The sequence below is a fragment of the Myxocyprinus asiaticus genome, chromosome 18 (genome assembly GCF_019703515.2).
Source record: "Myxocyprinus asiaticus isolate MX2 ecotype Aquarium Trade chromosome 18, UBuf_Myxa_2, whole genome shotgun sequence".
Taxonomy (NCBI): Eukaryota; Metazoa; Chordata; class Actinopteri; order Cypriniformes; family Catostomidae; genus Myxocyprinus; species Myxocyprinus asiaticus.
Window position 1 is genome coordinate 10919448 of NC_059361.1, and position 14363 is coordinate 10933810.

Sequence of the window (14363 nt, forward strand, 5' to 3'; positions counted from 1 at the left end):
ATCTATTTTTGTGCCTCTCATGCTTGTGGGGCAGCTGATTCTGAACATCAGTAGAAACATTATGTAATTCTTCACCTTTGCACCATGAGATCTGATTGGCCAATGATAGCTGAGCATTCAATTATATATATATATATATATATATATATATATATATATATATATATATATATATATATATATATATATATAAAATGACCTAAATCATTGATGTTTTCCATAAGTAGTAAAAAGTAGGAATAACTCTAACACTTCTTGTTTTGTACCCATTAACCCCTCAAATATTTAGCCTAAAGGTTTGATTTTTTTTACCTGTCAGCAGTCATTACCATGTCTATTAGAATTGTCAATTACATTAATTAAACCTAGGGCTGAATAATTTTATAAATATATATATATATATATATATATATGTATATATTTCATGTTTTTAGCCAATACTAAACACAGCAAAGAGTGCATTGTGTATTAAATTATTGCAGATGTTACCTTTAAATCTATAATGTTACATTTACATCTATGAGACAGGCAGTTACTTTGCATATGCAGGTACTGTACCTCTCCTCGCGGATGAAGGGAGTCAGGAAGCGGCTGGAATCGTCATCATGGCTACTTTGCTGGCTGCTCTGCTGACTGCTATAAAAGAGCCAATGAAAGACATCTGTCAATCAATGTGCCATGGCAACACAACACTGCAATAGGTCAATATCTGCCTAAAATTCAAAATAAAAATAATCAAATTTGGAAAACATTTACAATTCCTAAAGACACAGGGCTATAAAAATATTAGTTTAAGGTTACTCTAAGAGTAATAGACCATGTGGTATTTTCTCTCTGGAAATAGTGTCCCTATGGTTTTGCCACAAGAGGGCACAATCAGACTTTCGCAATCAGGCACCATTAAGGTCACAGAATCACAGCATTCAGTAATATCTCTAGGATGATACATCTAGAGTTTCATTGAACTCAGAAATGAAACTTTCATTGCATTCAGACAAAAAGCAAAACAAAAACAAAACAGTAGTACTCACTTGCAGCATTGTTACAAAATCACTATATTAAGGCTTCTGAGTTGACTTAAACACGAGTGTTTTCAGAGTAATTTTCACATGCAAGTGCACAAATATAAATACACATTAAAATGGTTATTTCTTTTGATTTAAAGCTTGAAAAACCTATTATACAACTTACTATATGGCTAAAGTAGTAACTTCTGTCACTATATTTTATTACTGCAAGCTATAAAACATCACAGCTCATCTGTTCTTTAGTCTTTATTGCATAACTGTCTGGATATTATTTCTTGTCCTCTATTCACTTATTGATTTGAAATTAAATTGACTGCTTTTGTAACTGCAGGAAAATTATTTGTCCTAAAATATGGGGTAGATCAGTGAGTAAGTATTACTGAGATTTGAAAATAACAGCATACACAGATATATTTCGGAGCATGCAGAAATTTTACTCACACTTTACATTACACTACAATATTGCTATTATATAAACTAAAAGTGAAGAGTGTATTTTCTGTGTCACTAGCAGCACTAAACGGAACTGTAAAAATAACTTGATTTGTACAGAGTGGTGCTTGCCCATGCAAAAATTATTGCCATGATGCTAGGGTGTTGTGTGTGGTTGCCAGGGCACCACTATGCAGTTGCAAAGGTAAAGTTGAAAAGTTTTTAGCATTTTATTATGTGGTTCTGGGTGGTAGGTTATTGGCACATGTCAACAGTCTGGCCTAAGTCTCAGATATTCTGTTCCTGAGATATGACTCAGGATTTTCCCCCTAAATATGAGGTGAAAATCTAAGTCCGATTGCTTTGAAAAATAAACGCACACCTCTCTCAAACAAGTAATACTATTTTAGGTAACATTCATGATGTAGCACAAACAGTGCAGGATGCACTGAATTTAATACTTAGGGTTTAAAACAACTAGCCGAGCAATCGTAACAGTGACACTTTTCTTAGCAAAACTTCTTTAATGTAGAATATCTGTAACATTGACATTGTTGCAATAATGTGCTATTGCATGTTTTATTCTTGTGTGAGCTACATAAATCCCACTGTTCCACTCACCGAATATTTTTATTCCATCAGCTCCAGGGATTTATTGTTGGGTGACACGCTCAGGTGCATACAGTTATTTGCCTGTGGTGACTACGGACTACACACACAGACAGGAAAGCTTGCATCTGCAATTCAAACTTTGCAGGCAAATTTTTCATTTATGGTCAGTTGGTTTGTCATCATTTCACCCATGTAGACTAATCTTGTTTCCTTTAAACACTAGAGATGTAGCCTCAGTCTCAGTGTGTTTATGCATCTGTGCCTGATGGGTCTAGAGTTTTCCTTGCATGTGCATTTATGTATAACTTCCCTGCTAACTGTAGATGGAGGAGTAGATGGAGGCTTGACATGACCTAGAACACTACTAAATCATTCATGACCGTTGACTGTTTGAAGCTGCGTGTGCTTTAACTGCTACTGAAACAAAACCCCAATGCTTTAAGGAAAACTGTCCTGACTGACGTCAGACTAGGAACATGCTGGTTTAAAGGAATGTTCCGGATCTAATACAAGTTAAGCTCTATCAACAGCATCGATTACCACAGAAAGTACTTTCAACTCATCTATCAGTTTGTAAAAACATGCAACAATCATACAGTAATGCGTTTACAATGGAAGTCCGAGGCAAGGTTTTTATTTTGGAGAACTTCAGGTTACTGATTAAATTCTTGAGGGCCGAGTTTACTTCATGTAAACAGTAGGCTACTTTCCATCTGTCTGCCATTAGTAGTACTGCCCCAAACTCATGCCATTGGTTAAGCAAATGTTAGGTAGAGATTAATGTATGTGGTGCTTTCAGTAAACTCAAGCCCCTAGTGCCCCCTGGCACAGCCCTGAAAGAGATGAGCTGTGACTGATCCTGCAACTGAAACTGAAAGAGCCAAGACATTTAAAGGTTTCTGTGACATAGTAATAGAACAATGCATTATCCTGCTGAGTTGAAGCCATCTGCTTTTCAGCTAGATGGATCTGCCTCTCTCCAGAGCTTCCTCTGTCAGCTCTGTTGAATCACTGGAAACCTGGAACTCCAGTAGGAGCATTGGTTCTTGTACTCTCTTTTCTTAACCACACAGCTCTCTTTTAAAGCCTTGCCAAAATAAGCCTGCAATTACCTAACAAATTACACAAGCCATCTAGTACAAACAGGCTTGTCCAAACAAAAATAAATTTCTGTATGGAGAAAATAAAACTGTACTGCACCCTCTACAGTATTTAGAACAAGCATCTAATAAACTTAAAATATGCACAAGTCTTAGCACAAACCATGCACTCTCATACTCTATCAGTAAGCTTACATGTGCAGTTATAATCAAGCCACAGTCTTCATCTGTCTGGCCAAGTATACATGACACAATGTGCAATTGAATATTTAAAGGAAGGAAGTCAACTGCAGAAGTGTTAAATACAAGTTGCGCATCACATGTCTTTCGGAGTATGCACACAACTCAGAGGCCAAACTGTGGTCAGATTAACGTATTTAAATGCTGGAGGAAGCCATCTGAAGCAAAATTCGGACTGGTACAATTCCAGTAGGACTAAAATGTTAACATACCATTATTCAAAAGACAAGTTATTGTTTCTGAAATCAAACTTTTAAAGTGCATGTAAACATAAGATCTAGTTTGTCCAATCAGATCAGACAATCAGCCCACCAGCAGACCAATTGGTAAACTTGGCTGCAGACTCACAAGGACATTCCTGCAAACTCTATCCCTGAATTATGTACCTATGAGAACAATTTTACACCTACTCCCTTCCAGCAGAAAAAGCTAACATCTGAAATATTAACAAAAATGTCTCTCAACTGGTAGGTGCACACTTATAAGTTCCCCATGTCTTAAAATAGCACTATGAGCTTTTATCAGAGAAAAGCAAGACTGCGAAAGGTCTTGATGCATCTCAGCAGCACGAGCGGACCCTTCACCCTCCCAGACAGTATTGAGCTCTGCCAGAAACTACATACACAACCATAGATAAGAGACCATACTGAACCGAGACTAACATTTTATGGAACTCCAAGACAAAGACGAGGAAAGCAAGTGTAATTTGAAAAGCTCAAAAAAGACTCTGTCAGATTGAAAACAATACTACTGCTGTACCGATAATGGGTTTAAACTAAACAGATCTTAAATTTTCTTGCTGAAATTGCAAATAAATGTTATGCAGAATGCCTATTTTAAAAGGTAGGCTACAGTTAATGATGAATCAAACCTTGAAAGAATGCTTCAAAAGCAAAGTGCTGCCCAAGAATTAATTCAGCTTTCATTCCCACCTTTCTGCTGGATGAAAATTGAATGTAGTCTTATTCTGCATAATGGCAGCTTCTTTATACTGAGTTTCCTTAGGTACTTCTGACACTTCACATCAGACTACACCAAAACCTGTTTAACTATTAATCTGCCTCCTATTTTCAACATTAACCTTTTTAACAAATTCACAACATACTCAGTGTTCTAAAGAGTGACAGAATAGACATGTACCAATTTAGTTGTCTGGAGACATTGTATATGCTACATTGCTGTGGCCAAAAGCCAGAGAACATTCATAAATGGTTAGTTTGGCTGCAATAAAATGAGTCATTGACGGAGTTGTGTATTTTTGTCTTAAAGACCCCATACAATCATGTTACAAGCAGTTGTTTTTAATGTGTAGATGTATTTCCTATTGAAACAAGAAGTTGGGGTAGGACATACTGAAGGGGTCAACCCTTTAAAAAAAAAACAATAGCCTTTTGTGGCAGCGGGGGTGTGGTCGAGCGTCCATCGAGAGAGAGAGAGCGGTAAGGGTGCATACACCCTGAGCCAAATTATGACTAACACCTGTCTCTAATTGTAGTGAGATTGGGGAGAGAGGCATAAAAAGACCATGCCAATGCCAGATTGAGAGAGAGAGACTGGGTCGAGAACTTTACTGTGAAGCTGATGAGTTATTGTGAAGCTGATGCGTTATTGTGGAGCTGTAAACCAGAGAAGTGGTCAATTAAAAGTTCCCTACCTGTATTTGAATAATCCAGTTCCCAGTGTCCTTCCTTGTTACACCTTTATATTACATCACAGTTATAAACCATGATTTGCTACATGCAATTTTAACTAACTAGGTTGTACTGGAGGGGTGTTCTTATTCTATAGAGCATTTTATTGTGCAAAAATCTGGATACACATGTGAATGCTAGATTCGTAAGAAAAAGTGTTTTGATTTGTTTTTCATGGGTAAACGTCTTAGTTACTGTTGTAACCTCTGTTCCCTGATGGAGGGATGAGATGTTGTGTCGATGTAGTGACACTAGGGGTTGCACTTGGGAGCCCTCTGATATTTGAGAAAAGGCTAATGATAATTGGAGAGTGGAATTTGCATGCCACTCCCCCGGACATATGGATATAAAAGGAGCCGGCTTGCAACCACTCATTCAGGTTTGTGCTGAGGAGCCGAGACAGAGTCCCAACCATTTCAGGGGGTAGTTCAGTGTTGTGGCAAGAGGGACACATCGTCTCGTTCCCTCCATCAGGGAACAGACGCTACAACAGTAACCAAGATTTTCCCTATCTGTCACTCACTCAACGTTGTGTCGATGTAGTGACACTAGGGGTCCCTATATTAAACATCACAACCAACTGAACTGTGTTAAGTGGACTGGCGGTGCAGGTGCAGGCAGGCCACTGCGTGTCTAGTAGCAAGTGCACTCGGCCCCCAAGTAACCTTCCCAAACGCCCACGAGCGTCGCAAGGTCCCTCATACCCAAAAAGGGGGGGGACAGGACGTACTTACAATGGGAACAGGCCGCACCAGCCACTTCAGCTTTTTCTTTTTCTCCCACTTTCTCTTTTTTCTTAAAAAAAAAAGAAAAATTATTCAGCTGGGGCCAAATGTATTCGTGTCGGGGAAGGTGTTCTTTTTCCCAAGACTGCGGAGACCACATCCTGCCTGAAGGGGAGGTGAACATGTGGGGAATGTGTCACATGGACTTACCAACCAGTAGTACACATGTGGAAAGAAGCCCCCACAGTAGGTCCTACCTGGAAGGGAGGAGCTCTACAAACGGCTGGGGGCAGAGGAGGTAATCGGTAACCTCACATGTGGAGCACCTACCCCAATACAGGGTATACCAGCACAAGTACTGGGCCTGGTATCGAATTTCTCCGCTGAACTTGCCTGACGCAGGGCTGAGGAGGAAAGACATCCAGGATTCACCGGTCTCGGGAACTCACGTGGGGGAAAAAGTGCACTGCTTCCCCTCGGGGAGGGGAAAGGTGCTGTGTGCAAGCGGTACACCCGCCCAGCTGCCCGCCACTTACCTGTTCGTACCTGCCAACACACAGGATGAAACTGGCTCAACCTGGAGATTATAAAACCTCGGAAAGGTATTGGGTGTCACCCAGCCTGCTGCTCTACAGCTATCTGCTAGAGAGGTGCCATTCGCCAAGGCCCAGGAGGATGCTATACTCCTAGTGGAGTGTGCTCGTACTCCCAGGGGGGATGTCACACCCTGGGCCTGATATACCAAGGTGATGGCATCCACGATCCAGTGGGCTATCCTCTGTTTGGAGACAGCCTTTCCCTTCTGCTGACCCCCAAAACAGACAAAGAGCTGATAGGAGCGTCTAAAGCTCTCCGTGTGGTCCAAATAGATACGCAAAGCACATACCGGACACTGCAATGACAAGGCTGGGTCTGCCTCCTCCCGGGGCAGCGCTTGCAGGCTCACCACCTGGTCCCTAAAGGGAGTAGTGGGAACCTTGGGCACATAGCCCGGTCGGGGTCTCAAGACCACGTGAGAGTATGCTGGACCGAACTCCAGGCGCATATCACTGACAGAGAATGCCTGCATGTCCCCAACCCTCTTGATGGAAGTGAGTGCAGTCATGAGGGCCATCTTCAGTGAGAGGGCCTTTAGTTCAACTTACTCCAAGGGCTCAAACAGGGCTCTCCGTAGGCCCAGCAGGACCACGGAGAGATCTCACGAGGGCACGAGGCACAGTCTAGGAGGATTCAACCTTCTAGTGCCTCTAAGGAACCTGATGATCAGGTCGTGTTTCCCTAAGGACTTACCGTCAACCGCATCATGGTGTGTCGCTATAGCAGCTACGTACACCTTCAAGGTGGAGGAAGACAGCTGCCCCTCAAACCGCTCCTGCAGGACTGAAGAAACGGTCTGTGCTGAGGCAAAATCGAGACATGGAATTACGCGTCCTTCAGGTCTACCACCGTGAACCAATCTTGATGTCGGACGCACGACAGGATGTGCTTCTGCATCAGCATCCTGAACGGGAGTTTGTGCAGGGCCCGATTCAGTGCTCACAGGTTCAAGATTGGCCGCAACCCACTGCCTTTCTTTGGTACGATGAAGTAGGGGATGTAAAACCCCTTCTTCATCTCGGCTGGAGGGACAGGCTCTATCATGTCCTTCTATAGAAGGACTGCGATCTCCGCACGCAGGACAGTGACATCCTCGCCTCTTACCAAGGTGAAACAGACGGCATTGAACCTGGGCAGGCACCTGGTGAACTGAATCGCGTAGCTGAGTCGGATCGTCCTGGCCAGCCAACGCGACGGGTTGGAGAGCACTAGCCACGCCTCCAACCTCCGACACCAAGGGGACAATCGCATTTGACGTACCTGTGGACGGGGCCTCACGGTGGGGTGGAGCAGGAACTGCCACATTGAGGAGCCTGGCGTCCCGAGCCCATGGCTCTGCTGAAGGAACTGCTAAAGTACTTACCTTGCTCCGTGTGCCCACCATAGGACCGGTCAGTGACAGGAGAGGAGGCTGCGTGTCCTTGTGATTCATCACAACCGCCTGAGCGTGGGTGTGTATGTGCCGAAGCTGGGTGCGCGAAGGCGGGGAAACCACATTCGTAGCGCCCCGGCCACGAATGTTCGATGTCCAGCGGTTGCTTCGAAGCCTTCCTGGGGTTCTTGGCACCGGATTGTGGGATGGGGGGTGTCGACTTCCTGTGGGGGGATCTACGCCGGGGCCGAGCGCTTGGCTTAGGCTGCGGCGGAGCCGGTGTTGCTGCTGCAGGGTGATGCCCTCAGCAACAAGCAGATGGGGTGCGGGACCTTGAACCATGCCAGGGCAGAATATGCTGGATAGACTCCATCTGCTTCTTGACCGTCGATAACTGCTGAGAAAAGTCCTCGATGGTGTCACCGAACAGGCCAGCCTGGGAGATGGGGGCGTCAAGGAAACAAACCTTGTCAGCATCCTTCATCTCAACCAGGTTAAGCCACAGGTGGTGCTACTGGACCACTATGGTGGACATCGCCTGCCTGAGGGTCCGCGCCGTGACCATCGTCACCCGTAGGGAGAAGTTGGTCGCTGAGCACAGCTCCTACATCACACTCGGGTCAGGACTACCCTCGTCTAGCTCTCTCAATGCCATGGCCTGGTGGACTTGCAGGAGGGCCATGGCATGCAGGGCGGAGGCAGCCTGTCCAGTGGCACTGTAAGCCTTAGCTGTCAGGGACAACGTAGACTTACAGGCCTTGGATGGGAGTCTTGGGCAATTCTGCCAGGTGGCGGTGTTTTGTGGGCACGAGTGCACTGCAACCGCTTTATCCGCCTGAGGAATCTCCATGTACCCCCTGGCCGTCACACCGTCGAGGGTAGTGAGAGTGGAGAAGCTCTGAAGCCGGGTCTGGGCAGTATAAGGTGCCTGCCACGACTTCCTCATGCACTTCCGGGAAGAATGGAACTGGGGCGGGGCGCAGCTGTGAGCGGCGCTCTGAGCCCAGGAACCAGTCATCCAGCTGCGAGGGCTCAGGGCAGGGTGGAGGGTTCCACTCGAGCCCGACACTTGCGGCGGCCTGTGCAAGAATGGTGGTCAGCCTCAGAATGGGCGAGCACACCCAAAGGTGGGAAGCCAGCCGAGTCATCCACGTCTGACCGTGCCAGCCCACTCTCCGATGCTGCACTCGAGAGCTCATCCTGCTCTCGAGCCCCGAAAGAGACATTAAACTCACCCTGGGGCGAGCTGCCTGTCTCATCCCAAACTCGACCGGGCAAACAAGCGTACAGGGGAATGGGATGTCCGTGGGGGTTCACCTGGCGAAACCACTCCCATTGGGGTTCCCAAATCGCCCCCAGCGCTAACCGTCATGGCCTAATACCCGTAGGTAGAAGAACCGGGGCGGTGAACGGCTGGGGTGGCTTTCCATCTGAAGAAGGACAGGTGAGAGACATGAACCATCCACGAACACTGTCTCCGCATGGCTACGGCCCATACACGTGAGGCAGCGATCGTGGCCATCAGAAGCGGAGAGATATCGACCGCATCCAGGAACTACACAAAGACGGAAAGGCATCTTTAAAAAAAACGCAGTGCTCACTCTTTTAGAGGAATATATTTAGTGTGGCTGTCGAAGCGCCCAGGTGCGAGATGGGGAGAACCCACTGCAATGCGCCGTATATCCAACAGCTTAAAATGCTCTTTTGAGGTGAATGGAAAAGCAGTGGAGTACATAGACACTGCTCGGCTCGAGTGGTTGCAAGCTGGCTCCTTTTATACCTGTATGTCCGTGGGAGGGGCATGCAAATTCCACTCGCCAATTTTCATTACCCTTTTCTCAAATATCAGAGGTGTTTGGGGCTCCCAAGTGCGACCCCTAATGTCACTACATCGACACAACGTCGAGTGAGTGACAGACAGGGGACTGTAAATTTGAAATGCGTATATCTGTTATAAGTTCATTTTGTTAGCTTTTAGGAGTACACAAGTATATAAATGAGCTCAAAGCTGACATGAAATAAAAGCCACAAAACTCCAATTTCATCGGGTCATTGAGTGTAAAACAGGTATTAACCTGTTGCATTACATTAGCTGACAACGCCAAAGCTACCCATGCAGGTCTGTAGCTCCATTGTGCAACCTGGATTAAAAAAGCATGTCTACTTTAATATACAGAAAATGCTTTTTGTTCAATACTTTGCAAGCAGATTTAATAAACATATTTAGCAAAAAAGGGAAACATTGATGCTGATACAAATAATTATGAGTAATACTGCATTTTTTTTAAAAAATGACACTTTTATAAAGGAAAGGAAGACAACAACAACACACCATATGGACAGAAGAGCAACTGATATAAACAAGATAGACCTGCTATTTTGAGATCTGTTAGTTTTTAAGAAGGATATAAGGATATAACACTTGAAAAAAAAGTGTGATTTGTTTTAGATCATTTATTAGAATAAGAGCAAAGAGTGTGTGCTAAAAATCAAGGACAGATGAGATATGATTCAGATATGATTCAATATACTAAACCTCTCTCTTGCTCTTCCCTTTTCCTGGCTGGCATTCCCCCTAAAATGACCTATGATTAATCGTTTTAATTTTGCTTCATCAATAATTGAGAGAAGAGATTAAATACAAGCTCTTAACTTATTACATAACTATACCTGCATCCATTCAGTTCCATTCATGACACAGTGTTCTTTGGTAAGACTGTCCCAACCTCATACCCTTTTAAAACATTGACAACACTTACCTTAATATAAAAAAAATATATATTATATGGTTTGATAATCATATTTAGCTTGTAGTAAATCTTTTACAGTAAAAGAGACCTGATTCTGGAAAAGGACTACCTCAATAAAACTGAAGTCTGAATCATTAAAAACTAACAGATGTACAGTATTAACACTTCTGACAAAGCTGAATGTTTCAGTTATCTTAGGATCAGTAATTCTTGTTACTGCATGCATAGCCCTAATATATTGCTTGTTGAATGTAATGCCCTATGATCTCCATGTTGCAGAAAACACAGACGGAATCGCGGAATCCATTGATAAAAACGGAATTAACTATAAAACACGAAATTTGACATATCAGGGATGAAATTAATGTATAAATGCACAATTAATCAAATTAAAATCATGATATGTCCTAGCGTGATGATTTAACCACAAAAGGCTGAGATTAAATAAAAAAAATAGCCCATACGGTCTACATAAGCTTTAACAGAAAGTGAATGTGAGAAGCCACTACTCATACGCTAACCGCATTATTAACATCACATGCGCATTGTGTGTGTATTAATGACAAAGAGTAGATCACTTTATTCAATGTGAAGAGCAGCACATACAGACTATATATATTTATTTAATTAAATCATAACCTTTTGCAGTTTAATAAGCACATTTGACCATTTAGCGAACTGCTTTCTGGAGGTGAGAAGTGAAGCTGTCAAAAACATCCGGTTTTCCACCAAAATGCCAAAACAAAAGCTCCATTTAACTAGACTGAAAAATTGAAAAAATGCTAAAGAAATGTTTTACTTCTGTATAGTAAAATGTAATATTCAATGTAGATGTAGTAGTAGTAATAATAATGATGATAATAATAATATATCAATAATAATTACATTATATTTAAGCAATATCGTAAGAGTTTCATCACTGCTTTCATTAATACTGTGATGTTCTACTGTGCAGCACTGTATTTGACCATAATAATAATAATAATAATAATAAAATAAAAATAAAAACCCTCCAATTTTGGGTTTTGGATTCTGCTGTGAAGATCAGTATAGATGATCTTAATTTACTAAAAAATAATGCAATGGTATGTTAAAAGTAATTGTTTTGTTTTTTATTTTATTAAAATTCTATTAATTAATTTGATTAGACAGTTTTTTTTAATGATGAAGTGTAATTAAACCTTAAAACCCGGAACTCAGAAAAAATAAAACAGAAAAACATGGAATTTATTAAAAACATTAAATGGATTTCATAGGACCCTACGAATGGCTTGCTGTGTAACATGCTGGCACTTATCCCAAATTCCAAATTATTCCAAACAATAAACAAATTAAATCGAAAAGTTAATTAACAAAATCATTAAACTGTTATTAGAATTAAAACAAAATCTTTGAAATAAAGACTTTGTTGAGGTGGTTTGCTTCTGTCTATAAAGTCTAAAGGTCTTGCTGACTCTTGTGTTTCCTCTGTTCCATCATTTAAGGACAATCTAACATAATTTGGTTAATCTAAAAACAACTGTGCTGATTTGTCTGGTGGTCTTGACCTGAACTTTGACTACATTCACTAACAATCAACCAAAAAACTAAAATACATATCCTAAAAACAAGAAGAGTGGTGTAAAAAGGCCTAACAACATGGTATTGATGGCAGATGTCTGGGTGACTCTAAAACATAAAATGAATTTTTTTTATTTTATATAAATACCATTAAATCTGTCAGATGCATTGCCTAAACTATATGGCAGTATTTTAAAATAATAAAGAATAAAATAGTAACAATGTCACATAATCAGTAAAAATTAGACAAATAATTTGATTCTAATAAGTTCATAAAACTGAGAAAGAGTGTCACCATTGTGCTTTGCATATCTCCTGCAAAAAATGCTTAAATTTAGCCCATCATTTTAGAGTAAAAACATTCACTCTCGTCCATTTTACTCATTCATTTCATGTTCATATTACTCAAAATTCATGTAACCAAGGGAACTTAAAGGAATAGTTCACCCAAAAATGAAAATTTGCTGATAATTTACTCACCCTCAGGCCATCCAAGATATATCTGAGTTTATTTCTTCATCAAAACAGAATTTAAGACTTTTAGGATTTCATTTCAGGCCTCCGCCTCTAAATATGCAAGTGAATGTCCTCCATTTTTTGACGGTCCAAAATGCATATTTAGGGTGCATCAAAATAATCCACACGACTCCAGTGGACAAATAAAGGTCTTCTGAATGCAAACGATTGATTATTTTTAGAACGCTTCCTGACGCGCTTCCTGACTCCTCCTCCACGTGACGCGTGACCTTATCATCGAGCTTACGTCATCCCTCTCATGAGCACACGTCACAGAGATGTACAGAAGCGAACATTTGTAGTTAAAAAGTATATAAGTATTGTTTTGTTTCTAAAAATAATCAATCGTTTGTATTCAGAAGACCTTTATTTCAATATAGCTTCCTACACTCCCTCTTCCGCTCTCTTTGAAATTTATCCCATCCTCATGGGCAGCGTTATATGGGGTTCCCTTTGGACATGCAAACGTGTCGTAGTTTTGCGACAATTCCGCAGATGTCACTATAATCATTAAGGCCAGTTCGCCTCTAGCCTCATCATCTCCCTTATGAGACATCTGACATGGCAGAGCATTTCCTGCAACTCCATTATCTCAGCCAGACACATTCCTGGGTTTTTCAATGTAAAAAAACAAACAAAAACAAAACAAAAAAAAAAAAAACATTCCCTGCCTTCCCCTCTCAGACCTCCTGCTGGATTAAGCCCCTCCTCACTACCCCATTTAAATTCCGCTCCAACTCTCATGCAGAAAGGACTTGCCCGGTCCACACTCACTTCCTACAACTCCGCCTGGGCTCACTATTCCTCCTTCTGCCAATCACACAGTACTCTATTTTCCGTTCTGATCTCCCAGTGTGCGTGTTCATTTCCTTTTGCTTTCACACTAGACATTTCAATTTCCTCCCCTATTCATCACTCCATCCCTAGCCCCAATGTCGCACTACTGGTTCAGGACCCACCTCACCACAACCCTCAAACACTGTGGTCTCTCCTCTCATATCTTCTCGGGGCACTCATTTCGTATTGGAACGGCTACTACTGCCGCTCATCGAGGTATTCCAGAGTCCACTATCAAGATGCTTGGCCTTTGGTCTTCCTCATCCTACCTGAAATATATTCGACCTAACACTCAAATCATCAAACAAGCTCAACTCTCCATCAGCTGTAAGTTTTCATACCTATCTGGTGGTGGTTGGTGGCTCTCTTCCATCACATCCTTCCCTACACAATGATTCAATTCAAGCACATCCATCGTTTCACAAGTATAATGCATAATTATGTCTACTCTCCTCACCAGGGCTTCCATAATCTCAAGCATGGTTTCCTTTGCATAAGTATTGCACAAGCCAGCTCGCCCTCACCGGAAAGCTCACACTATCATGGGATATCTTTTAACAGGGTATTGCACGACAACATCACCATTATTGTATGGCTTTATGTATGCTGTTCACCTCGGCAAAGATAACCATTAAACAACAGCCGCCCTCATTTGAGGGCTCGAGCCTCATGGAATATCTTTCTACGAAGGGTATTGCATGCAATGTCGCCATTATCATATGGCTTTACGCTACGTTGTTCACCTTTTGGCAAAGATAACCATCAAACAATCTCTTCCCTCGTCGGAGTGTTTTCATAATCAAACGTTGTTCTTTTCAATGAAGGGATTGCACGAAACGACACCATTATCCTATGGCTTTACACTATGTTGTTCACCTTTCGGCAAAGATATCTCAAACAACT

At 42.1% G+C, this 14363-nt stretch overlaps 1 protein-coding gene across 2 annotated transcripts in view; it reads right to left on the reverse strand.

Moving 5' to 3' along the window:
* Positions 1 to 14363, reverse strand: part of LOC127456175 (protein Aster-B-like) — a 220443-nt gene that overhangs the window by 121498 nt on the left and 84582 nt on the right. For both annotated transcript variants that reach the window (XM_051724526.1, XM_051724525.1), the window contains exon 3: positions 559 to 636. In XM_051724526.1, the coding sequence (XP_051580486.1) occupies positions 559 to 636 (78 nt within the window). The remainder of the gene's footprint in view (positions 1 to 558; positions 637 to 14363) is intronic.